The sequence below is a fragment of the Octodon degus genome, unplaced genomic scaffold (genome assembly GCF_000260255.1).
Source record: "Octodon degus isolate 3935 unplaced genomic scaffold, OctDeg1.0 scaffold00060, whole genome shotgun sequence".
NCBI lineage: Eukaryota > Metazoa > Chordata > Mammalia > Rodentia > Octodontidae > Octodon > Octodon degus.
This window is the reverse complement of record NW_004524636.1, coordinates 6,813,124-6,841,118: the sequence shown is the minus strand read 5'-3', so window position 1 is coordinate 6,841,118 and position 27,995 is coordinate 6,813,124. Positions and strand designations below refer to the sequence as shown.

General features: G+C 39.4%; 1 protein-coding gene across 1 annotated transcript in view; it reads right to left on the bottom strand.

Moving 5' to 3' along the window:
- Plcb1 (phospholipase C beta 1) overlaps positions 1 to 27,995 on the bottom strand; it is a 784,962-nt gene that overhangs the window by 750,865 nt on the left and 6,102 nt on the right. Inside the window, exon 2 of the mRNA XM_023718574.1 lies at positions 15,610 to 15,687. Coding sequence (XP_023574342.1) covers positions 15,610 to 15,687 — 78 coding nt within the window. The remainder of the gene's footprint in view (positions 1 to 15,609; positions 15,688 to 27,995) is intronic.

Sequence of the window (27,995 nt, the reverse complement as noted above, 5' to 3'; positions counted from 1 at the left end):
CTTGCCAGACAAGCACTTATTCTACTGAGCTATCTCCTCGGCCCCGACAAACACATACTTTTAAAAGAAATGATCAGATATTACTTTCAAAAGGAATGATCGGATATTAATTTTTCTCTTGTGGAGCAGATATACTTATATGTGTAACTACATCCTTTCCTACTAATAAAACCTGAAGGTTTAGAAGATGACAATACCATAATAGAAGGAGTGCTGGATAGAAATTAAGAGTGGTAATCTTAATTTGGACTCTTTTAATCAACTGGCGATGGCAGCTATAGCAGATCCAATTCTCTGATCATTTCTAAGAGAGAAAAATGAAGAGAAAGGATGTAACAAACTCTAAAACCTGATCCGATTCTAGAAGGAAGAATCTTATGACATTTTTGTCTGAAACACTAGCATGTTTAACCACATTTCTAGATGCAATAAACATGATCTATTTATCCCTCCAACTAAAAATCACTTGGTACCTACAATAAGCCAAGCGCTGGCCAAATTGCAAGAACCCAGCAGCGAAGAGGACGGACATACAGGTGCCCGGAGTGAGTGTGTAAGCTAACAAAGCCAACTGGGTCCTTCGCTTCCCAAGTCCATGTTTGGAACTGACACACCGGTTACCTAAATGAGACACACTAGAAATATTTCTACCAGAGAATCGCTTTTCCCAATAGGACAATACTTACTATACACTCACCAACAAGACCCTGGACCACACTAGCAGCCTAAGGGGGAGCTAAGTATTACATAACTATGCAAAAACATTCAATCACAATTGTGAATAAGTAGCAAGCAAAGGAAAGGCTAACGTAGCAGAAATGACAATAGATGAGCAGTGAGTAAAAAAATATGGTGTGTGTTTAGATAAAAACCATTTCTTACAACTAACAATGCATTATCATGAATCCCCCTCAAAATAATCCCTTTTGCTTTGAATATGCTTATCCCATCAGTCTTTTCACTTTCTAAAGCTGTTCTGGAAGTGCTTTCTCATGAGCATCTCTAGTTGCACTGTTGTGGCTGCCTGGAGGTCCTCAGTGGATTCAAAACATTTACCTTTGCTGTCATTGTAACTCTGAGGAAGAGCCACAAGCTGTGTAGCCACAGATTTGGTGAATAAGGTGGATGGGGACACACTGTATCTTTTTACAAGCCCGCTCTTCCACTGGATGGCACCTGGCAGCAGCATTTGCCATATTTTTCTTAAATCATGTCATGTGAATACATGAAAGAGGACCTGCAGAACTGTTCCAGAAAGTAGCAAGAACAATGGGATAAATATGTCTAAAGCAAAGAGAAGTATCTTGTGGGATTGGTGGCAATATATCTTTTACTATATTGCTTCTCTTATAAACCTTCACCATAGCTCTCAGTCATCCTGTACATTCAAGAGGGAGATTGCTGTGAAGACCTCAAGTAGAAGAGAGTGTAGCTAGGGCTGAGGCACACAGAGAGAAGATACCATAGTGGATGTGCTCCAAGCACCCAAGAGCAGGAGCCGAGAGCCTGAGGGGAAGGTAGAGAAACAGCAGGACTGTGAAGCTTTCAGAAAGTTCTTATACTGCAAGAGTTAGTTTCCCATGTAAAGAACAATGCTACTCATAGCCTCAGTTTCCTCACTAAAAAATAAGAGAAGTAGACCAAATAATAAACTCCTATGGCAGTCCATGTGCAGCACTTTGGTACAATATCTACAACCAAATAGTTTACCCATAATTCTACTTTTCCTTTTTTTTCCCTTTGTATATTTGGTACAGGGGCTCACTGCACAGCTCAGACTCACAGTGGTACTCCTGTTTTCAGCCTCCCCCGTGCTGGGATTACAGGCATTGACCACCACACCTGGACTCTGTTGCAGGTTCAGCACACCTGAGGGGTAGGCCCGGGGTGACATATGAGGTGTGGGATCAAGGCCCAGTCCCTGCCTCTTGCCAAAGCAGGTACTTTGTCCACCGAGCTATCTCGCTGGTACATAATTCTACTTTTCTTGCCTACAAATTGTCTACTACAACTGGGATTATTATGTTAACATTCAAAATGGCCAAAATTGTATTTGCTGTGAAATTTTCATTTAGCCTTATTTCTCAAGACATCTTTCCTTCTGATGGCTAGAAGCCAATAAAATTAGCCTTGATAGCTAAAGGCCAAATTAGAAAAACAGGGTAACTAACCACAAATATAGAAGGGAACTATAACCACTGTGTACATAAAGGTTTCACAAACTCCACCTTCTCTTTTATTTCTCTCATGGGGCAGATATAGCTGAATCCTTAATGAAGGAGCTCTGCCTTTCTTCAAACTCATGAATGTCTCATGCATCAGTTAGTAATCTTGGTTGGAAAGGGACAATCACTCCATCTCAAGCTTGCTCAGACAATGAAGGAATTAATTAACTCAAGGAGTTAAGAGTGGATAAGCTCGGGAAAAAAAAAAAAAAAAAAAGAGTGGATAAGCTCGGATCTCACATGACACCACCAAGGACTTGGTTCTTCACTGGTACTATGGTATGAGCATGATTTGAGTGTGAAGCCAGAAAGCTGGTGTGCTAGAAACTTGGTCCCACTGTGGCAGCATTCAGTGGTAGACTATTTAACAGGAAAAGCCTAAAGCATGGTAACTAGGTCACTGGGGGCATCATCCATGGAAGGGATTGATGTAGGCCTAGCAGGACGGAGTCAGCTCTCATAAAAACTAACTTTTATAAAGTAAGTCACCGGGTGCCTGTTGCACTTTACCTCTTGTTCATGCTGTCAGATCCCGTTCCATGTCTCTACCATGTTAGGGTACAGTTGGGGTCCTGCATCAAGACACCAGTACCATGTCATCAGAAACCTCTAGCTGCAAGAATTGTAAGTCACATAAGCCTCCTTATGAAGTGCCTGGCCTCGGTATCTTATTGCAGCAATATAACTCAAAGACAGCTGCTGTGCTTGAGTAGAGCAGACATTGTTAGCTCTACCTTTGATTCTCCAAAATGGTTCATGAGCAAACCCAGTTATCTTCTTTCACGGAAACCAAAAAACAAAGGTAAGTCTACATATTACATACCTGTAGCATATGACCCAGAAAGAAAAAGAAATATTCTTTTTCCTCAAGTCCCAGGGAATTCTTTTTTTTTCCCCTGAGAACCGGGGATTGAACTCAGGGCCTTGTACTTGCCGGGGAAGTGCTTATGCCACTGAGCCATCTCCCCGGCCCAAGGAAATTCTTTTTTTATTGCAAGAAAACATTGTGTTGGCTCTGCAGAACATCCCTAAGCCAAGCTCCACAGGATGAGGTCCAAAAGCGTTTTCTACCATGATGGAAAAGGTGCCCAACTGCACCTGCCCAGAATGTGGAATATGGCTACTGCAATTGCCTTTGGAAAGCCTTATTTTAACTAACCAAAATTCTAACGCACAAACCTACTTGTGTGCAAAGGCTGCGATGTGAGACAGCTCAGCTTTCTGCTGACAGAAGTTGGGAGACACTGGTTGGCGAGACTCATCAATGCTCTTTGCCTAGAGTTGGGGGTGGAGTCAATCCCCTTCATTCCACAAAGGGAAGTCAGCCAGACTGGTGTCCTGGAGCTCACCATTCTTATTTCCCTCAGATTAACAGCCCAGTTCACCTGGAAATCCTTTGCCAAGTAGTCATATGTATAAATCTTACCTAGCACAATGCCATGTGAAAGTCACTTTGGAATAATAGCCTTTTAAAGCAGATGGGGACCTCAGGGCTCATACATTTCAGATCCATAATTCACTGAGGGGAAAAAAAATGGGCTTGGGGCCTCAATTTCTTTGCTTGTGATACTTATGAGCAGGACCAGAATTTGTTGACCTTCAACTATTTCTTCCATTGCAAAATTCAGTCTTTGTGCCACCATCCTCTGACAGGGCCCCTGTGGCAAAACTAACTGCAGTCCACATGCATCCTCATAATCATTAGCTTCTCGAAGCTTCCAGTGTAGAATGTTACCAGAGAGGCCTGATGCTCACAGGCAAGCATCTAAATGAGTGTAAAAGCTCATGTAAATTAAGTAGGCTGGCCTGGTGGGGACTGTGGCAGATTGGATATCACATGCTCAGTTTAAAGCAGGCACCTGCTGCTCTGTTCTAGCCAAATGTGGCCACGGGGGTATACTGGTCAGTGATTTTTTTTTCTGATTTTTGAGGGGAAAATCTAGATTTCTATAGGAATGCCCCAGATTTTTAAATGCTAAAAGCTTGTGTTTTGGGGTCTAAAGCACGATGTAGACTGAGAGATCTGCTTATGAAGGGGTCAGGCTCCAGTTTGCATCTTGTGATGCAGATGCCTGAAGTCTGATTTAGTGAAAATTAAAGTCCCCAGAGATGTCACTGCTGGGGGCGTGCTTGTATTCCCATACATGCCAACTGACAACTTCCGACCTGAAATGTGTCTGGAGCTTTCTTAAAGCCTAGGGCTCGCTTGCTGGAGCCCTCCAGGCCATCAAAAGAACGTGGCAGAGGAGCTCGGGAAACACCCCCAGAGAAGCTGTCCTCAGTCAGTGACTAATGAGAACTGGCGGGTAAATACTACAGTTCACACTGTGCTCTGCAAGCCAGAGATCCGCAGGGGACAGAGCCTCCCGGCACTGCTGTCTGCTCTTCTCCACTGCCGGGCTGGTGTTCCCAAGGGTCACACTCTGAACAGCCCGTGTGAGCTTGGTTGGGGTCAGCTCCTGGAAGAACCCAAACTACAAACACCAAAACTTGCACTGGCATTTTCTTTTAGTGTTTCAGTTTTCTCTCTCTCTCTAGTTACGAACAAAGTCAAGAACTGAGTTTATGAAAGTCACACCACATCTAAGACAGCATCTACTCTAGTATTCTAATATCTCAATCTTCACAATATAGCACTGAAATTGCTGTCCTCCTGCATAATGAAGCCATCCAAGAGGAACAAATGTTCGTCTAAAAATAGAATCCATTATGTATGGCAGCACAGTCATTAGCTTCTTAGTATAGCAACTAGTTCTGCCCCATAAAACTTTTCAGCGAAGCATTCACTTCACACAGGTGCACCGTTTGCCATGATGCAACATGATGCTCAAAAGCCCCTAACGAAGCAGGGGTCCTGCACAACGCTAGAGAAAGCTCATGCAAAATCCTTCTCACCACAATCTGTATGCCCTGCAGAAGGCAGGGTGGAAACCAGCCACCTAATAGGAGGGCTATGAATGTCACTTTTCTCCAATGACTAAATGGCAGGCTTCCTGCCACACCTGCAAATTATCTGACTTTCTCTGGTTCCCCTGGTAGGGTGTATGTGTCAATAAAGGAAAGGTTCCCACAGACTGATAAGAAATGATACAAAGTTGCAATTTAATAAGATAGCATCTGCTTTGTAGTCCTAAGTAAAACTTTGGGTGTAAAAATGAAATAAACATATAGCTTTTTGGTTTTTGTTTTATTTTTTGTTTTGTTTTGTATTTATTGGACCTTGGGCCTTGTGGATACTCAGCAAACATTCCCACTGAGCTACACCCTCACCCTTGAAGGTCATCCTTAATATTATATTTGCCTATTCAAAAGTGCAGCTAATTAATTAAATATGGAATTCAAACAGCATCTTGATCTAATGGGGAATCTACAGAAATAAAATGCGAAGGTTCACAAACAGGCTCAAGTGTTGCTGGTATGTTCGGAAGGCCGGAACGAATGGCTCATACCTGGAGCAGTCAGGGAATGGGAAGTTTGATGAATTCTAACCTACTGACAATGGCCAAAAAGTCTATTTTGATTCACTCTTGGATATTAAGAATCATCCTACAAAATGCTTGTGATTTCCCGCTCAATCAAGTACAGTATAGGGAAGATTCTCCAATCAATAATCAATACAGTAATTCTAGGAGAGTTATGTGAATGCTCACAAGAGCATTAGTCCTGCTGCCATGTGGAGGCCATGCCTCAGACAGGGTAGGACAGGATGGGACAGGATGGGACAGGACAGGACAGGACAGGACAGGACGGGATGGGACAGGACAGGAAAGTACTCTTTCTCTCTCTCTGTCTCTTGTCTCTCTATCTCTCTGCCTCTCTCTGTCTCTGTCTGTCTGTCTGTCTGTCTGTCTGTCTCTCTCTCTCTCTCTCTCTCGCTCTCTCAGATTTCTGGATGAGCTGAAATGTTAGTTTGCATCCTATCAGTGCTCACCTTGGCCAGCAGATGAGGAGCCTCAGGCTCCCCAGCAAGCCCTCTGTGCCCACTGCACGCCAGCTCCCGACCCTGTGGGTGGGGCCCAGGCATCACATGCTGCTGATCCCCCAGTGGAATTCCATGTGCAGGCAGGTTGAGAAGCCCTTCCTCATTTGGTTTGTCTCTTCTGGGCAAACCTACTATGCTGACTGAGGTTTCTTCAAACAAATCAAAGGAAAAAAATCTGTGAGCTAGACTGCGCTTTACATCTGAGGCAGGTTTTTAAGAAGTAAAGGATTAAGAGCCAGGACACAGAGCCAGATTGCCCTGACTCAAGTCTGCTCCTGAGTCTGCCTTTCATTAAGCCTCTGACCATGGTGAGCACACAGCTTCCAGATGCACTCTGTCAATTGCTTATGTGTCCTCCAGGGGCTTACTGAAATGGCTGAATATATCTAAGCTCTAGTCCATTATAGCCATATTCCATAATGCATTCATAAAAACAAACACACTAGTGTACATACTATAGTATGCACATAGAAAATATAGCATGGATATTTTATATGCATATACACTAGGTTACACACAGCATATGGGCACTATATATTCTATACATACACACTATAAATATCATGTATATATAATATATAAATTATATCATAAACACACACTATTTGTATGAATACTGTATATGTGTGTTTTAGGTCCATGCCTGGCACGTGGAAAACACCGTATCTCTGTTTTCTGTTATTTTTACCAATAACTAAAGCAATAATAGAATGATATTGGCAAATCCAACTAGTGAATATCAAATCTTTCCCTGGACTTGCAAAACTTATTTATATATGACTACTGACAACTTCCAAAAAAATCAGTTTGACAAACTTAACATTTTTGCCTTTTCAAGTTATTTAAATAAATAACTTGAAAATAAGCAATAATTAAATATGAACAATGGAATAAAATAATTACGTTCTTTACTCTCTGCATGTGTATTAGGTGCTTAAGTAACTCAATCGTAACACTTCAACTTTACTAAAAGTCAAAAATCATTTGATTAAATACAGAAAGACTTGAAAGGACCTCTCCAGCAGAACTTAACTATCCTGATTAGGCAAAAAAGCTAAATAAGAGATCAACAAGAAACATTCACTGTATCTACAGCATCTGCAATTCAAACAAGGGAGCATGGTTTCCTGTCAATAGCAAGTATCTGGTATTCTGTTCAGAACAAAGGACAACAAATTTTCACCCTTACAGGAAATAAAAATTATAAACAATATATAAATGAATGTCTTCCTCATATTCTTCTAACTCACGCTTCAAACCATTTTTGGTATCAAGAAGTACAAATAGCCCATGGTAACAATTTCATCACCTAGAAAATATCCAGTGTCATTTCTCTTATAAGACTGGGAAGAACTAAATATAAGCAATTCATAAAGAAGAGGCATAATTTTGTGATTAAATTATGCTGGGAGTATTAAATGTTGAATTAAAGCCAGGGTTCTTTCATATGCTTCTAAACTCTAATTATAATGTCTTAAAAATGAGCTTTGTTGATGTTTTTCTCACAAGGAAAATTAATGATAATGACATAAAAATCATATTGATGTATTTATACACAAAAAAATGATTGCAAAGAAAGTTCTATAATGCCATTACATAGCTATTAGACTTTTCTTAAAATACACTTTAAAAAGCTGTACTTCAATTACAAAATCTACTACAAACCGTGAATAGATTCCCTCAAGAATGTGTAAAAAAACAGATGTGGTGGCACATGACCGTAGCCCCAGCACTTGGGTGGCTGAGGTAGAAAGATCACTGGGAGTTCAAGGCCAGCCTGGGCTACATAAGCAAGTTCAAAGCCAGCCTGTAGTACATGGAGAGACCCTGTCTCAAAAAGAAGAATATGTAAAAGATTCCATTTTAATAACATTTTTTCCTAAATTGTATCTACACAGGCTAAGTCATTAGGACATTTGGCCAGCCTGCACTGGTGAAAGGTTATGGAAGCAAAAATTCTGGGGGTCATTGTGAGGGGAAAAAAAGTAGTATTGAAGAAATAGAATCTAGCCTGAAAGTTGAACTGACGTGTACAGACTTGTTCCTAGCAATAGGACCCACTCTGGCTGTCCAAATGACATAAAATACATTAGAAGTTTAATTTCTAGGCATCTAGTCAGCATGGAGAAGGAACTGCCTTATGGATATGTAACTATACTAATCCTGAAGCAATAATCTCAGGAGACAAAGATACAGACAACCACAGTAGCATTCCATTTTTTGTGTAAATAATACTAGTTTCTGCTGCCAAAGTCCCTTATATTATCTTCAAGCTCATTCTATAAGATGCCTCAGACTCCCAATGGACTAAGAAACTTGAACCAATGATGGAGTATTTATTAGCAAATTATGCTCAGAGGAAAAGTCTTTCGAGCAATAAATCCCTTCTTCTGCCTTTCATGGCTCTGTTCCCAAACCATTATGAAATACATAAATAAACATCTTGTTTGCTCAAACAGACCTAAGCTTCAATGCTTTAGATCAAAAGACCGTAACAGTCTAACAGAAAACAGGTCATTGTTGCCTCAAAGAAGACAAATACTTTCATAAGTAAAGGGTCACTTGGTTTTCAACATAGTGTACTTGTGAGCCCTAACAATTAGGGACAACTGTTCAGTTTAGAGACTAATTGTTTATTTTATAGCAATACTGAGAGATACCACAAAGGACTGAGAGATTACAAAGTAGTAAGCTAGGCAGTTCATTTTTCACAAAAAGCCTCAGAACAACTCTGAGAAAGTAAAATCTGTCTTACAGAGGAGAAAACCACAGCGTGAAGACTGCTGGAGCGATTCACAGGCTATGACTCATTAAATACATAGCACACCTGGAAGTCAAACCCACATACAGTGCAACAACCTCAGAGCTGGTTGTGTAATGCTCTTCAGACCTCCCAAGGTAGGAAAGTTTTCGGAAGCCCAGCCCCAGTTGAAGACATGCACCTAGTGTGCCCCAGCGCCTCTTAACCAGAGAATGGTTTCACCCCTTTAATCAAAGCTGTCTATAATCAGTTCTTATGTATCTGTCCTAAGACCTTCTGAGATAAGGATTCTAGTGAAAGTAGTTTATTTTAGAGGTGGTCTTAGAACACCTCAGCAATGAGATAGGGAGACTGGCAGGGAAGCTACACACACAGCTATGTTGGCAGGAAGGTCATTTACCACCAACAAGCAAAGTTAATGTTATTTTTGTGGAATACACTGGACAAACGTGTCTCAGAAAGGAAGCTCCATTGTTAAATGACCACTAATGAAAGATATACCAAGTAGTTCTTTCCAGTGGCTAGAGGACTTTTAAAATACAAAACCATCAGATTTTCTTATAGAAGTTTACGCTACAACATCCAAATTATTTTTGCCTCGTTAAAACACTGGACTTAGGCTGAAAAAAAAAATGTCACTATGATTTATATAAATATTTAACTTTAAAACTTTGATATTGAACTCTGCAGAGAAATTTAAGGTTGCCATAAGAGAAGGCTATCTATATTTGCCATTTATAGAAATTTAATCATCACTCTGCACCAGGATCCCAAATGGTGTCTCATGAAAATCATAAAGTAGAACAGGATAGCAGATGGACCAGATGGCAGAACCAATCCCTCCTGTCCAAAATCCCTCGAAATAACTAAACATGCAGGTATAAATTTATGTCTATAATATAAGGTTATGGGTAAACAAAAAGAGTTGCACATGTTAAAGCAGGAAATATGAAAGGCAGAAGATAAAGAAACATTAAGCAGGGACGAAGTGTAATAGAGTACACTTGTAATCCTAGCACTAGCACTGGAGAGGAAGACACAGGAGGATTGTGAGTTCAAGGTCACCCTGAACTAGACAGCCCAATTCAGTCTTAAGAAAAATGAATTGCAAAGCAACAACTAAGTCCATATGCATTAGAATAGAAGAAGGAAGGAAACTATATGTCATCCAAATGAAGGGGTGGAAGTACCAGGCCTAGGAATGATAATGGACGATTAGCCCGGACATGAAATATTTCCCAAAGGTTACTGTACTGAGAACGTGGCCCCAGCTGATGTGGGAACTCTAGGAGATGGGACATCATTAGCCAAAGGAGGTGCTGCAGGAGGGGGCTGCTTTTGAAGGGCACAGTTTGTGTCCCCCAGCCCCACTCTCTTTGCTTCTGAGCCACCAAGAGATAACCAACTTTGTTCCAGCCTTCCCTGTAGGTCCAGCACTAGTGGAGCCAGACTAGTGGAGACTGAAGCCTCTGAAACTTGGATCCAAAATAAAGCTTTCCTCCTTTTAAGGTGATTTTCAGCAGCACCTGTCACACCCTGGAAAGCTGACTAGCAGGCAGCATGGCCCTGGTCCATGTGCAATTGCAGGCCACGTGTCTCATGTCCTTCTCACACTGAGCTGGGAAGAAACCCACAAGAGAGAGGTGACAGTGGGCCATGACCACTGCTGGCTACAACCAGAAAGCATAGGGAGTCACCAAACCAAGAGTTATCTGTTTGAAGAAATTAAACTTAGAGCTCCACCTCCAGCCCAACTACGTCATGCATGAATTTAAAACCTAGATTCACAAGAATGATAGTGATAAGAATGAAAGGTAAGGAATGTTCAAAAACCACCCCCCCCCAAAAAAAAAAAAAGGTTGAGCGAGGCAAAGTTGAAGGCTTTAGGTCGATTTTGCCATGAACAAATTAGATGTTCAGAAATGCAAGACAAGCAATAGACAGGAGGAATGTATTTTTACCATCTAAAACATCTAAAGGATTAATTTGTAGAATACAAAGTCAACCATCAACATAAAGGCAGGAACATAGGCAGGTCATTCCTGTAAGGAAAAAGAGAAATGACCATGAAACTGTATGCAAATACACACAGTTTACAAGCAACTCAGCCATGGGCAGATTAAAGTAGATAAAAACAGTTGCATGAGATTAGCAAAAATTGAAGTGTTTCCTAACAGCATTGGTTGGGGTTTAAGAAAACAGTTCCTCCCACATAACACTGGTGGGCTGATACAATCACACAACCAATAACTAAAAATTAGGATTCAAACAGCCTTCAATGAGCAGTTGTGTTTCAAAGCATTTCCTTTAGGGAACGCTTGCCCCATATATCCAGAGAGCAATACACAAGGCAGACTATGGCTCTGTTTTGAGGGACTGTTAGCTTGCTGTAGCCCTCAGAAGCATACACTGTGGGTCCATAAATGAGCATCTGTTTTATTATTAAACAAAAATCAGCAATCCATTCTTTGACATACGCAAGAGAGCAACCTAAAAGAACCAGGTAGACATAAGATATACACGTATAGAAAGTTTTCTAAGACATCCTGTGAGGTGAAAAGCAAGCATGGGACAGTAAAAATAACACAATGGCAGCTAGGATAAAAATGGACGCGAACAGAACAAAATAAAACATTTCCATAGTTATGGATGTCCAGTCGTTAAAAAGAGGGCTAAGAAAAAATCAGGAAGCTATCACCCCTAGATGAACTCTGGACAAAGGACTAGGATTGGGGTATTTGCAAGAGGGGAGTTAGGAATATTTACACTGCTTTACTCTCTTCCAGAAAAATCAGTTATCACTTACAAAGTTAAATATAGGATGTCTGTAACAAAACAGAAAACGTCTATTGTTGAAAATGCGTGCTTTTTTTCCTCACCTTCTTCATTACACGTTCCCCCAAGCTTCTGTTTTAGGGTTATAAGAAAGAGTTCACTAAACTATATTGAGGTTGTTGGATCTGAACTTGTAGTGGCCGGTTCTATTTTTACACCAACCTTGGCCCAGACGCAGGGCATCAAGTTGCAAGACAACCGTCTACTTTACTTCACAGGGGAGCAAGATGGTTGTTTGTGAGCTCTTTCACATTGACTCTTTTTCTTCTTTAGCCTTTCTGCCACAAATGTGGCACAGGTTCTGGTCCTCATGTGGCTTTCATGGCTACCATTTTCTGTTACGGTTCTGGTGCCCACGTGGCATAAAGCTACAAAAAGTCCTAATCCTCATGTAGGTGACCCCTTCATTGCTCAGGCTGGACAGGAGCTCCTTCCCATCTGTGGCCTTAGAAACAGACTTTTCTCTTCACCTAATCTACATTAGCAACAGAAAAACCGCTGTGCTTAAAATAGATGCATCCAGACACTTCTTTTTCTAATTTATTCAATAAAATTTAGATAGTCAACAATAACCAGAAAGAAATGTCAAAAGAAGTCCAGAGCTGGTACAAAGTATGAAGATTTATCCCTAAAATGATATTCATAATTATCGGCTTCCACCAACCCCAAACATTCTGTCAAAATTTCACTAAAACACATTTCAGCTACCCAAAAATGATTTGCTTGGTTTGTTCCATTTTAAATTCCCAACAGCATCATCTTTGCCTCTTCTTTGCCCATCATCTCAGTAGTGACAAACCAAAGGAGGGGTAGGGAGGAGCACGACTCTGATTTGAAAGTACTGGCTCTGGTACAACAAAGCCATGACAAGCAAATTATGTAGGTGAGACATTGCAAAATGTGAAGACTTTCTTCCCATACCATCATGAAGAAAGCTCTTACCAGGGACAGCAGTGTGCACCTGTAACACCAGGACTTGGGGAGGCAGAAAGATACAAACTTCAGTCTCATCACACCAACTGAGCGAGTCTCACACTTCAAAAAATAAAATAAAAAAGGATCGGAGATGTAGCTCAGCAAAGGCTCTGAATTTGATCCCCAGTACCATGAAGGAAGGAAGGAACTCCTATACAAATGCTCTAATCCTCTGTTCACAAAGCAGGCTTTGAGATTTCTAATCAACGTGCTCCGGTACAACTTTGTGGACCAAAAGGGGACTCTGTTGGGAAAACCCAAAGGGAGACGATAAGAGAATTTATTATAATACATACCAGTGCCAGCATCTCAACCAGTGGAAAAATCAAGGCATAAACTTAGAAGCATGCTATTTTGTCCCCTGAGATAGCATTTCTATACAATAATGCAACAGACTTTTCAGATGTAATGCCAGAAAATGAAGTATTTTACAGAAAGTAGTCCTCTAAGCAGCATCATAACTGCACCACTGGGCCACCGGGCCACGTACCCTCAACTGATCTTATGCCACGACTTAAGGCGGGATGCCAGCTTCCCCTGCATGCCTCAATTTTCAGCCTGCATTTGCACTAACACATCATTAATCCAGCTACTGAAACTGTGTGCATCACTTGTTCCACTTCCAGTACCAGGCTTAAAGCCAGGAAGAAAATGACAAACTCAAAATCACGGCAAGTTTATTTTTTCCTCAAATCTTCTCATCTTTTAGAATCTAAGATACAAAATCACTGACTAAAAAATAAACTTCCTGGCCGAAAGATGATTTAGGCATCAAACACATAAAATAGTAAAACTTATTATCTCTCGGCTTGAACTCTAAGATTAATATCCATGAAGAGAAAAGCAATAAAGAAATAAAAGTGCTTGCTACCCTATTACTTGTTTCAATTAGGCATAAATAGCATTGTCACTGGGAGAGAAAAAGAGAATGAAAGAAATTCCTAGACCTGGGTCAAAATATTGGGTTTATAGAGCAACAGAGATGCATCCAAGATCCTTTGGTTCTAAACACTTTCCCTTTCTTAAGCAAGAAATATTTATGATTGGTCTTCAAGGAGAGCTTAACTGAGTTGCCATGAATTATTTAAAAACCCCAAAATATCTTCTGTTGCTTTTATAGAAGCTTGATTTACAAGTTGAAAAATCAGACTGACAGTTAGGTCTCTTGTACAAATATCCAACCTTTAGAAAAGCTCTAGGCAATATAAATATCTTTCATGAATATAGCTTCAACAGTTCTAAAAATAGCCTTTCAGAGGAGGGAAAAACATGAAAAACAAACCTTCTTTCAAGCCATTGTTTTATACATAACAGCAGGAAACCAAACAGAATGTCTAAGCCAAAGTGATTAACACGCCCAGTAATAAACATGAACATTAAGTATGAAATCTTACTCAAACATAATTTTTGACATTCGTGTAGTCTATGGTTTATTCCCACATCTGGAGTCACAGATGTTTCCAGGACATTCATAGAATAGAATGAAGGACCACAAGGCTGGAATTTGTCTTTGAGGTGATGTGCAAGGACTGGGCTTGGCATCAGACACAGCTTCGCTCCACACTACAACCTTCCACCAGGATCCATGCCACCCCTCACCACAGCACTGCAGAGGACCATTTCCACACCACTGCTTATGGGGTAACTGAAGTGGCACCAAGGTAAAAGTCACAAGTCCAAGAAATTTAGATACCAGAGATATAACATGAACTTTCGAAAGAGCTAACAATTTGAATTATTTCCCCTTAGCAGTAATTGTGGCACTCCCAGCCATTCTAATGACTTTCGATTGCTAGGCTATGGGTTTCAAAATATATTTAGCACTCTGCAAAATCCCTATCTCTATGTCTAAATACCAGAAGTTACAGGACCAGAATATTGTGTATTCTGGGCCTCTCAGGTTCAAGTGGAGATCTGTGCCAGTAAAACTTGAAATGATAACCACTTTCAATAAATATTCTGGTCTAACGGCCCATTAAACCCCAAATGAATCTTATGATCTACAGGCATTCTACTTTTTAATAATTCAAGATGGAATCATCATGGATTAAAGTGCTTGCTTACGCAGACCCAAAGGCCAGGGGTTCGATTCCCAGCCTGCCATGCCAGGCCTGCCCCTGGGGCACACTGAGACTGTGAATGAGACTGGACATGGTGGCACACACCTGTAATCCCAGCTCTTGGGAGGCTGAAAATGGGGGGATCATTATGAGTTGGATCTATGTAGTGAGACCCTGTACTAAACACATAAAAATACATACATACATACATACATAAGATGGAATCATCAATTGGTTTCATAATAAATTAGATACCAAATTCATGGTTTGTGGGTAGAAAACATGAGAAGCTTCCTGAAAACTGAAAGAGAAAATTCAAGGAGTCACATCCTTGATTTTCAATATGAGTAATTATAAAGATCAAATTCTTATTGATACTGAGAGAATCTGGGAAGAAAGAGGGAAGAAAAGCCAATTGTGGGGTCATTGGGTCATTTTGCTTCATTGCTTATGAGTGGAGACTTAAATCGGTAATGGAGTCTAATTATATTCTGCACTAAATGTAACCTACATATCCATATTTGTGTCCAAACAAATAGAAGCAGAATGGAAAAATACCAATTACTTCAGGATTTAGTAAAGGTACTATTTCAAATTCATATTCTTGAGAAGACTTAAGACTTCTCGCTTTCGACGTTCTGTAAAAGTAAAATCTTTAAGTGGATTATGAAAGGTCATCTCTGAAGTGAATATGCTTATAGAGTTAATATAAAAACTTTGCAAACCAGTAAGCAACAGGAAAACAGAAGAATGAAATACTTCATTTCTTACCTTATTTTGATCTGTCCAGTAAAAGAAAAATCCCTGAGGGTCAGTCCTCAAAATAATTGGAGTAACAATAGTGGAGTCCTAAAAATGGGAAAAAATCACATATATATAAGTATATATTATGGTGAAAATTCTAACATACTACTATACTAATGAGCTAGTGACTGATAAGAGATTCTTAGATCTCATCAATTACTAAGAAACTTTTCTTAAATTTAGATACAACATTTTTTAACTTCATCAAGTTATTAACCAGGTTACTGAGACACCTTATCAATAATCAGAACACCTGTAAATAAGCTGTAAAAGAAAAGGCCATTAATGTAGTGATTAAGGAAAGTTTTTTACAGCCCTGTTATTTTGTATAAAAAAGCTATTTTTAGCTTTCAAGATGATTTTAACACCATCGTCATTATATATTTCACATGATTGAAGTTAATTAAAATCCATGCTTGAGGATAATATTTTAAATTACATTTGCTCCATAAAATGGTTTTTAATTGTGCTGAAGAGAGTAAGCATAGCATTTGGGCACTGCTGTTTCCAGGGAAACAGTAAACAAGGCCATCTCCTCCATATTTGGAAAGAAATACACAACATTCTTGCAGATTTATTTTTTCTAATTTATTTTTTAATTTTAGTACAGGGTCTACAGGGTCTCACTACACAGATCGGACTCGTAGTGATTCTCTTGCTTTCAGTTTCCCAAGTGCTGGGATTACAGGGGTGCGCCACCATGCCCAGTCTCAATCACGCCCCGGGGGTGGGGCTGGCAAGGCACACCCAGGATCGAACCCTGGCTGCTGCACTCTGCATAAGCAGGCACTTTAGTCCACTGAGCTACCTGGGCAGTCCCCATTCTTGCAAATGCTAAAGCAAAACATCATAGATGAAGTCTTCTGAGTTAATGCATATACTGTGATAATATCAAACATTTCTACACTTTGTGTTCTTTTCTTTTACAGAAGGAAAAATGCACTATCTGCATAAGAAAGTATACATTGCAGATACAGATTTTGATTCTAAGGCTTTGAAGAAACTGTGCTTCAACTTTTTCTTTTTCTTTTTCATATTTTTTTTTCTTTTTTCTTTTTTTTTTTTGGTACTGGGGATTGAACTCAAGACCTTGCGCTCGCCAGGCAGGTGCTTATGACGCTGAACTATCTCCCTGGCCCTCAACTTTTTCATGTGTATCACAACTCTAATATGTTAGACCCATAATGTGGTCAAATGAACTTGCAATGAAAATCAGAGCTTGCAGAGACAATTTTGATATCTGGAATTTTTGTTTCCTTCCTGATAAGTAGACTGGTAGTAACCATTTTAGTCTGCTTATTACATTTCATTGTAAACAAGTAGCTCTGGAAGCTGTTCTCTTGAGTGCAAATCCCTTCCTGTCCTGTCTAGAAGCCTCATTTAAATAACTGATAAAAGAGGAGGGAAAATAATAATAGCACCTACCAAAGAGAAGAATGAAGTGAAATTAAACAGGACAATCTGAATAAGGCACCTAGATACATGCTTACCACATAAAAGCGTTCATCATCATTGTTATTACTACTGTTGGCTATATTTTAAATAGACTGTTTAAAGTATTTTAAAGACTAAAAACAAAAGCAAAAACAAATGGCAGAAATAAAGACAGAAATGTGTAACATACAATAGTACATATGGTGCACGCTTTCAAAACAAGAATAGCAAATTATAGGCCAGCAAAATAGCTCAATGGACTAAGTACCTCCTTTGGCAAGCACAGGGACCAGGGTTCAATCCCCAGTCCCACATGCGATGCCAGCCCTGCCCCCAGGTGCACTGAGCAGGCCACAGAGACAGAGTCTGGACATTGTGGCGCATGCCTGTAATCCCAGTACTGAGGAGGCTGAAAACAGGAGGATCACTGTGAGTCTGAGCTGCATAGTGAGACCTTGTACCAAATATATAACATGAAAAACAAAGAAGCAAATTAACAATGGTTATTATATTATGTATTTTTATCATTGAATCTGTTGCTCAGATTAACAGATACAGGTCTGTAAGAATGGACAAATAATGGAACATTAATGCTTGCTTTCATTAAAGCTTAATAGCTTTTCCTTGACCTTTTTACTTTATTATTTTTTAATTTATTTTAAAGAGCATATAATAATAATTGATAAGACACTAGAAATGGTACACATTTAGAAGAACAAGAGGAGAAATACTCAGCTACAGTTTATATGGTTTTTACCATAGGGAAACATATCAAAATGGATCATTAAATGTATCACATCCAACTCCAAAACTGCTTCAGCTTTGTAAACTGAATCTTCATTAACCAGTAACCTGTCCACTCACCGCACAGCCTCTACAGACCACCACACTTTCAGTTGCTGTCCATTTGACTGTTCGGTGTGCGCAGAATCATACAAACTCATTCTTTTTTGTCTGGCTTATTTTATTCAGCATACTGTGCTTAAAGTTCACCCATCTTGTAACAAATGTCAAAAAGCCTTCATTTTCGAAGTTGCATAGTGTTCCAATTTGTGCATATACCATATATTTTGTATCCATCTTCTGTCAATGGGCCTGGGGGTGGTTTCTACCTCAGGCAATTGTGAGTGATACCACTAGGAAAGATATACACATAACTCCTTAAGAATGCCTTCAATTATTTTTAGAATACACTCAAAAGGAACGTCACTGAATCCTGTGATAGTCTGGTGTTTCATTTTTTGAGGAACTGCTGTCCTATTTATTTTATTTTATTTATTTATTTATATATTTATTTATTTATTTATTTATTTTGGTGGAACTGGGGATTGAACTCAGACCCTTGCGCTTGCCAAGAAAGCACTTATTCTACTGAGCCATCTCCCCAGCCTCTATTTATCCTGATAGTCGTAGCATACACCCTTAAGATAAGAGTCTGAAAAATACATTTCACAAGGATTATACTGCTGTGTGGAACTTCACCTTAGGTGAATAATTTTTAAGATTACTTGTAAATATTTAAAAAAAAAAATCAGAAACAAGTTTGAGGGCTGCCAAATAGCTCAGTGGACTAACGCACCTGCTTAGACAGGCACAGGGACTGGGGCGAGATCCCTGGAGTTCCATGCTGGTCCTACCCCTGGGGTTCACTGAGACAGCAACTAAGACTAGGTGTGGTGGTGCGGGCCCATAATCCCAGCACAATTATTTTTTAATTTATTTTAAAGAGCATATAATAATAATTGCTAAGACATCAGAAACAGTACACATTTAGAAGAACAAGATGATAAGGACTCAGCTGTGGTTTACATGCTTTTTACCATAGGAAACATATCCAAATGGATCATTAAATGTATCAATATCCATCTCCAGAACTGTGCTTGGGAGGCTGAAAACAGGAGGATCACTATGAATCTGATCTGTGTAGTGAGACCCTGTAGTCCCTGTACTAAAATACATTTTAAATATAGAAACAATTTTGATAGAATAAAAGAATAATTTTAAAATATTTGGGGGCTCTTACTATAAGATTACTTCTGTAACAGTTCACAGCAATAATTTCAATGAATCACAGCAACATTTTCAGTCCTTTTTCTCCGTCTACTTTCAAGGCAGGAAAAAAAAAAGCTCTGACAAGCTGCACACAACAGACATTCCCACTTCCAGGTGAACCGGAATTTACTGCAGGTGGAGCTTATCACCATCAGCTCAGTTTCTTTTCTTACTAGAGATCAGAGCTCCCAAAAGATACTAATCAAAATCTTGGTGGCGATTCACTGCAAAGATCTCAGGCCATCAAATATTCACATTAGCAGAGCAAAAGTGCTTGAAGTTTGATTTGAGAGCACAGGGCAGCCTTGTGGGCTTCAGGTATGGCTATTTCTAGCTTATGCCTTCTCCTTCAAAATTGAAGCTTCTTTGTTCAATATTTTCTTAACCTCATGCTTCCGACCACATTTTCTCTGTTAAATGATTGCTTATCTCAACTCCCTACCGGCTTCCTCTGTAATCACCTCTAACGTTCCAAGATCAGCTGGAACTTGGCATTCTTGACGCGCAAGGCAGGCGTTGACCCAGAAACATACGAGTCTCCATTTTCAATTCTACTTGCATTGTTCTTACCTCCCACATGGCTGCAAGAGTCTCTATATTCTACCCATACCACTCAAACCAGCTATCAAGTATTTGTAATTGTCAAAACATATTGCCAGGAGGGAAGCCGGAAACATGTGATCATCCTTCCTTGCAAAGAGAGGTGGAGATGGGTTACAACTCCTGGAGCAATTTACTGCAGAATAATGGAACCAACCCTCAGTGAGTCTATTTTTTTAATCTATCAATAGCAATAAGGTGTGCAATCCATATGATGGTGGTTTTGAATTTTTCAGGTGTGTCAGATTCATTGAGTGGATGTTAAACCAGATTGCTGAGCTTGATCCCTAGAGTCTTTTGATAACAAGATCTGTGGTGGAATCAGAATCTATAGGTCCAAAAAATTCAGTGATGCTGTCACTGCTCCCATGAGCAGCATGCTTAGGAGCCACTGTTATTAGCTTACAGTGGGCAAAGAATAATACATTGATATGTGGCCAGTGAGATAACTCATCAGACTAAAGTACCTACTTAGGCAAGCTTAGGTAAACGCAAAGACTATGGTTCAACCCCCAGCACCACATGCTGCACCAACCCTGCCCCCAGGGTGGGCTGAGCCAGGCAGAGTCCAGGGATAGTGGCATACACCTGTAATCCCAGTGCTGCAGAGGCTAAAAACAGGAGGATCACTATGAGTCCAAGCTGTATAATGAGACCCTGTAACAACCAAATACATTAATAATAATAATAATAATAATGATAATAATAACAGAATTGATCGTTAATTTACTTACTTAAATATATAAGGTATTTATCCCAAAAACAAAGCCAGGCTTTAAGAAGAACAAAAAGCAGAAATAAACATACCAGTTAACTTAGTTAACCTGGATGGTATACAATATATTTCCATTTACTCCGCTCTACTTACTAGAAATACTCTTATTCTTATTTTATTGTTAGCAAAGACTCACAGTGATGAAGAAGCATGTTGTATAATTGACATGCATCTCTACCAGACCTTTAGGCCCCATAAAGGACAGTCCAGCAGCAAAATAAAGAACCTCCAGAATCCCTTAACATCCAGAAGAATGACAGACATTGCAGCAAACAGAACAGTCATTGGTTTCAAATTAAATTATGAGGGGTCTGCCCTCAGCTCAGTTGTTTAAGTGCCTGCTCATGCAAAGGCAGTCAGGAGCGAGATACCATGGTTTGATCCCCAGCTCCACCTGCTTTACCAGACCTGCCCTTCAGGCAGCCTGACAAAAAAAAAAAAAAAAAAAAAAAAAATCCTTTTCAGGGCCAGAGAGATGGCTCAGTAGAATAAGCAATTCCCTGACAAGCACAAGAATCTGAGTTCAATCCCTGATTCTGAAAAAAAAAATTAACATTATGAAGTCTTATGACTCTTGAAAGTAGTAATTTGTTCATTAATAAACTGCAGTAACTCAATGATGAATTCTAAAGTATTCATTGTTGGAGGAAATGACACAGGGGCCAGTAGCCCAAACTCCCTTCCAATAACAAAGCACTTTGATAAAAAAAAATTATATATATATATATATATATATATATGAAAGAATAATGGCAGGCACATGTTATTTGTGCAAGCTAATCTCTGGGGTTTGAACTTCACAAGGATTTTTCTCTTGTAAGATTTTCTCATGTATTCTATAACAATGTGTTGGTCAACCATGGAGCACATCAGTGCCATAGGTCCTATAAGGTTAACATGGAAGTGAAAAACTGCTATTGCCCTGAATTTTTACTATACTTCCCTTTTGTTTAGTCACCTACAGTATTCTGCAGTGACATGCTCTACAGGTTGTAGCCCACGACCAACAGGCTACACCAAATAGCCGGGGGGGGGATTATTATCCTCATTTTACAGATAAATAGACCAAAACTTAGGCTAAAAAAACTTGCAAAAGGAAACACAGCTAATGAAAGAATCTTTGGAAATTAAACCTGTAAATATACCACTGCTTCTCCACATATTTTCATTATTGTCCCACTAAGATTTGCCATTACATTCCCACTCATCACCTAGGGAGTTTTCACATTACAGGTAGAGATCCTAAGTAGCTGTTTCTATGCTGTCTTGCTGAATTGGCCTTCACACAAAAAGTACATTTAGAGTGTTGCTTTTGCTTTTGTCCCCTAAGAACTACTTTTCATTTCCTAGCGTTGATCAGAAGCTCACCAAGAATGCACTTTGTCCCTTCCCCTGCTCAATACAAAGCAGCTCCCCATGGTAATGGAATATCCGGATGTGCCTCTAGTGACCAAGGTGTGCTGCTGGACTTTAAAAAGCACAAAGGAAAACAAAACTATAAAATGGTTCCTTCAGAATTTTTATGACTATGCATCAACATGGATATACTGTGTTAAACAGAATATACTGTTAAAATTAACTTCACTCTATTTTTTACTTTTTTACATATTTCTTGTCCTCATGTTGACCTAAGTTCTATCAGTAACTGAAGTCTTTTCATAGGCAAAATTTTTCCAAGGAAAACCATGCTTCTTAACATTGCTCATTCTTTTTGTTTCTGTAAAAACATGTGAGCCACAGTTACAATAAAAAATTTTTACCTTTGTTTATCTAGCATCTTTCACTCTCAGTGAAATACAGACTGCATGAGAACAGGAGCCAAACCACTTATCACAAGGCCACCACTCTAGCACAATTTCTTATAAGAAATTTAATAGATTTTTGAAGTATGAATACTGTACAGTACTGGTCAGCTTGCTTGTTGCTGGTACAAAATATCCAACATCCCAAAGTTAAAAGAGGAGAGGTTTAATTTGGCTGATGATTTCAAAAGTTTCAGTTCAGGAAGGATTAGCCCCAAGGTAGGAACATCATAGTGGAAGATTGTGGCAGAGCAAACCTCCTCAGTTCATGGCATGCAAGAAGAGCACAGAAGGTAAGCACCCAAGGAACATATACCCTTGGGAGGTGTTTCCCCACAGTGTGACACAACCCACTGTGTATTTAGCATGCTATGATCCAATTACCTCTCCAGGAATCCCTTAATCCATCTAAGTTAACAATTAAGTTTCATAATCACAATTACTAAATAGATTAGGAGATTGGTAGAAAGATATGGCAGAAAAAGCAAGAGAGAGTCTGGGAAATATAAATGGGGGCTGGTAGCTAGCAAGTTGTCACATAACTTGGCAAGAGATTTCAAGGCAGTGATAAAGAGGGCCAAAAAGTGGATGGGTAAGGAATAAAGGCCAACAGCGAATAAGGGTGACAATTTAATTGTGGAGAGAAGACTACAGAGGAGAGGGGAATAATTAAAGGAAGAAGGAGAGTAGGGAGAATTGTTCCAGTTTTTATGGGGTTTTATTCTTTTGAGTTGGGTTGGATTGGGTTGTGTTAGGTTGAGTTGTCTTAGGTTGGATTTTTGGCAGTTTTGAACCACATCCCAACTTTTTATTCTAATTTTATTTTTGAAATAGGGTGTCTCATTTAAATACAGTCTCTAAATAGGGTCTCTAATTTGTCTAAGATGACCATGAACTTGCAATCCTCCTGCCACAGCCTCCCACAGTACTAGAATTACGAGCATGTGCCACCACACCTGGCTCATGTTGGAATTTTTATGACCAAATGCATTCTTATAGCTTGGACTTTAAATATTTTCAAAATGCCTATAGAAGAAAATCTGGATTCCCTAGAGTGGAACTATTATTGGGAGGTGCTAAGCTTTTGAAAGATGCGGGCTACTGAGGGGTCTTCAGAACACTGGGGACATGTGCCTAAAGGGGACTGTGGGATCCTGGTCTCTTGCTTTCTCTTTTGTTTTGCCTTCTAATCACAAAGCAGCTGGTCTTCCATGCACTCCCACCACAATGTGCTGCTTTGCTAAACCAACAGGACCACTCCTTCATGGGTCAAAACCTCTAAGACTGTGAGCCAAGATAAAACTTTTCTCTTCATAAGTTGATTAGTTCAGGTATTTGTCATAGCAATGGAAAGCTGATGCATGCAAGATATCAGTATGTTCTAAGGAGCACTTTAACTGAAGAGAAACTTACACAGATATCCAGGGAATGGAAAAAGTGAAGCCAGAACACAGATGCTAGAAAGGATAGGCTCCAGAATATAAATGGGGAAGAAGATGCATTCTCAGGGACAGGATAAGGATGACCTAGGTATATGGAATTAGAAGTGGGAGAGGAAGAATAAAGAGGTTTTTTTTTTAACAATGACTTCCACTGTTTCTGTACAGAGGGAATAATGTGCGTGGACTTATTGTAAGTCATATTGTACAACCATAGGCCTTTTTTTCCTATTTTTCTCATTTTTAGAAATAAAGGTAGTAATACTTCTTTTTCTCCCTGTGAGTCATTATTGTAATAGAGAAAATGTTTTCACACTGATCAATCCTTTGTTTTAACACTCCCAACACTACTGAATTTCTTGAAGGGTAATTTTCATTAGGTTCATGTATCAATATCTTTTTTCAAACAAAACAAAACAAGAAAAATAGGGAGACTTGTAACAGAAAGAGAGGCATGAATGCATTCAACATCATGATTTTCAACTGATACTGAATCACAACTGAGAACACACTCAAACTGAGTTATAAAGGAAGTCAGCTCTGTATTATTAAGAAGCGCTTTACTTCTCAAACTCACAGGGACACACTCTATTTCAGGAGGTCTCAGAGTACCATAGCATGCTAGCATATTTCAGAGAAAGTGGAAAGACACACAGCAGAACTTTCTAACAAAAGCCACATGCCCCACTGAAGGTCCTAAAGGTCCCCTGGGGACAGGACCACTGTCCAAGTCTGCTTCGAGGCTGCATATGCTTGTGTGAATCACTGTTAGCCAGAAACATGTGACAACTTTCTCTCATACCACAGATGATCCCTGAGCATCAGCACCTACTAAGTGCCAGACCCATTTCCTACTCCAGGGAAAGCAGATAAATATTACAAAGTTGGAACCCTCGAGAAGCAGTTTAGTTGCTTAGTTGTAATACAGCAAGGCACATTCACTGCACTGGTAACATGGAGCTGCTCTCTTAGTTGACATTACCTGTTTGTATTCCAAGCCATGCTACATCTTGCTTGGGAGCAAGTTATTGGCCCTTTACACTTCCTTTGTGCCCTAATCTTTCATGGTCCACCAGTTCTTATATGAAGCCATGGGACTAGACCAGCTAGAAAAGCTATCTAACAAAAGATGATATTGCAAGTGTGTTGAGAAGATAAATGAGAGTTGCAGCACATGTAGTAAATCTTGCTGGACACAAAAGTGATACCTATCAGTCAATGAGCAGACACAATCCTTATTTAAACATCATTCCCCAATGTCTACGTTTCCATATGCATGTCTCACATGAGTGACTGACTGGTGGAAGGAAGCCTGCAGAGAACTGAAGCACACATTGCCCTCTGTATCTCAAGGAAGCCATGGACCTTGTTCGTATTCCCATGCCCTGCATAAGGCAGACATCAATGGTTTTTGTAGATATACCATGGCAAGTTATTTTCAATACACTAACTGTTACAGTTAAGCTTCATTTTCAACTTGATCAGCTTGGGATCCAGCTAGGGGGTAAGTGAAGCACTTCTGGGTGCTCCTGGGTGGGACACGGAGCTGTGACCTTGGTTCTTGGCACTTTCTTCTCTAGTGCTGTCCCCTGCTCTGCTCTCTAGTGTGCAGGGCCACCATGAAGTAGGCAGCCTTGTTCCTCCATTCCCCTCCACCATGATGTTTCTGTCCTGAAGCCACCGAACCATGGACTGAAGCCTCTGAAATCGTGAGCCTACTTAACTAAAAACTCCTTTATGTCATAGACACTGAGTGTTTTGTACAGCAATGGAAAGCTGACCAATACACTAACCAAAACCGAGGTTGTTGTAGGTGTGTAAGCTTTATGAGTCCTAAAATCAAGATTCTTTGGAAAAATTATAAATCTTTCACCTTATATGTGAACTCTATTAAAAGTCTTTTGTTACTAAATGGTCCTACTTGGGGACACCGTAATTAGCTACAAAAGATCTTGCACTTAAACATAAGACCTAATTTTAAATTCTGGTTCGAACTCCAATAGTTGTATGCCCTGGGGCAAAATGCAACTCACTACATACAAACAAAAACAAATTGCTTTTACTGATTGCTCTAAATGGCATCCATAAAATAGGGGCAAAGATGAATAAATAATGGCACTTTATGAGTGTAAGTGCCTACTGTTAGGACTCAATTTTAATACTGAACTCAGGAGGCAACATCATATAGCAAAACTCTATATATCTCAGCTGTAGTAGTGTAGAAAAAAACAGAATGTTTAGATCCTTCTTCCAAATTAGGACTAAAATCATGAGATCCTAGAACCATAAAAGGCCATGTTGGCCATGAATTTGGTGCAGAAAAAACAAACTTCCTTGCAATTTTGAATATAAACAGAGTTGGTATGGGTAATTAAGAATTTAACAGAATTTGAAAGGGTTGGAGAAGTGGGCATTAGGTTAAATCTGTATGAATGATGCTGAACAAGTACCATAGCCCTGACTCTTGAGGACAGCTTCGGCTCTATCACATCCAGAAAGGTGGGAAATCAAGAAGGAATGACTGGCTTCCAGACACAACTACTTAGCTACAGACAAGGGAAGAAAAACTGGAGGCTGGGAGTGATCAGAGTCACCACTGCCTCTTGGAGGCCCTAAGAAGAACTGCCACAGGCCGCTTTTCAGTGTTTCATAGATCTGCAGAGACCACCCAAAGATGCAGGCAGGCATCTTCTTTTATGTTCTACTTCCAGTTTCCTTCACATGAATCTATTTAGTGGAACTTAATGTAGTACCAGAGTATTATTTTCAAAGGAGTCTGGTAAATGCATCTTTAGGTATCCTACATAACAGAAAGTCCTACTAAAAGGATATGGGTCATGTGCAGAGACTCAGCTGCGTTCAACGCCTTACCATGAAGATCATCAGGAAGTGCCTAATTTTTTTTTAATCAACTAGACCAGTATGGACTTGTTTGGTTGGCTTTGTTTTTAGCTCGTATGGTTTTTCCCATGAATGAAATCAAAATATTAACTTTCTGGTACCTATATTTTATAGACAAGATGCAAAGGGAATTTTTTTTGCTGTTGTTGCTTACAAAGTTGAGGATGGAATTCAGGGCCTTATGCACGCTGAGCAAGCATTCTACCACTGAGCAATATCCCTAGCCCCAACTTTATTTTCTTATGGCAAAATAATCTCTTAATTATGTAAGAGATTAGGTAAGAGTACTAGGTATCAGTGCTGTATATTGAATATTTACCATGACTAGGTCAGGTAAAAATGTTTCCTTTCTTAACTAATTCCTTTTTCCAAAAACTTGCTTGTAAAACTTCAGTGCAATAAAAGAAATGAAACACTGTGAACTAAAAAAGGCCCCACAATGAAAAACACATGTAGGGTGTTTTCATTCTGTGTCAATACAAAATACTTCTTTTTCACATTTTTTTACAGTAGTTTATTTCCCAACTTATGATAATTTAGTCTCTTGATAAATGTATAGCTTTAGTCCACATCAATTAATATATAGGCATAAGCATTTTTACAGAGCACAAATAATTAATAATTAATGAGTTCTTTAGAATTACATGGGTAAATGACCTCAGAAATACATCTCTAGCTCTTGGCCTACTGAGACATGGAGCAAGTAGCTCTGATAAGGAGATCAAATGCAGCGCAGATAGGGAAAGAATTAGATGGAGTAGACTGTAAAATTCACCTGAGCTGATGGGGCTACAGGAACCTCCCATTAGTTCAGTAATCAGAAAACTAACATTTTCAATTACCAAGAATTTGTTTTTTAAGTGGAGATCTGCAGCTTCAGTCAACAATTTATAATCAATTCCATTCCACTTCTGTTGGTATTTATTGCATATAACATGAAAACTTTCTGATAAGAAACATTTAACTGGAGGTTACCAAGTTCACCATTAAAGCAAAATGTTCCTGTTCCATTTGAATCTCACTGGAGGTAAATATAATTTGAAGCTATTTGTTGATAGGCTAAGCTTTCAAAGGCTGTAGTCAAGATATGCTAATAGCCAGAGCAAATTATCTTATTGCACCATAGGCAGGAAATGTCTGCATCAGGTGTTTTGAAGCTCGATGGGGATGTTATTAGCACAACATTGTAAGTGCACAAATGCCAATGAATTTGTTACTTCAAAATGGTTAATTTTGTGCTAGGTGAGCTTCATCTCCATTTTTGTCATATCAAAATAAAATAAAATGTTTTAATTATGTTTTCTGAAAAGAGCTCTGGATTTGTAGCACAGTGATAAAAACACCTGTGGA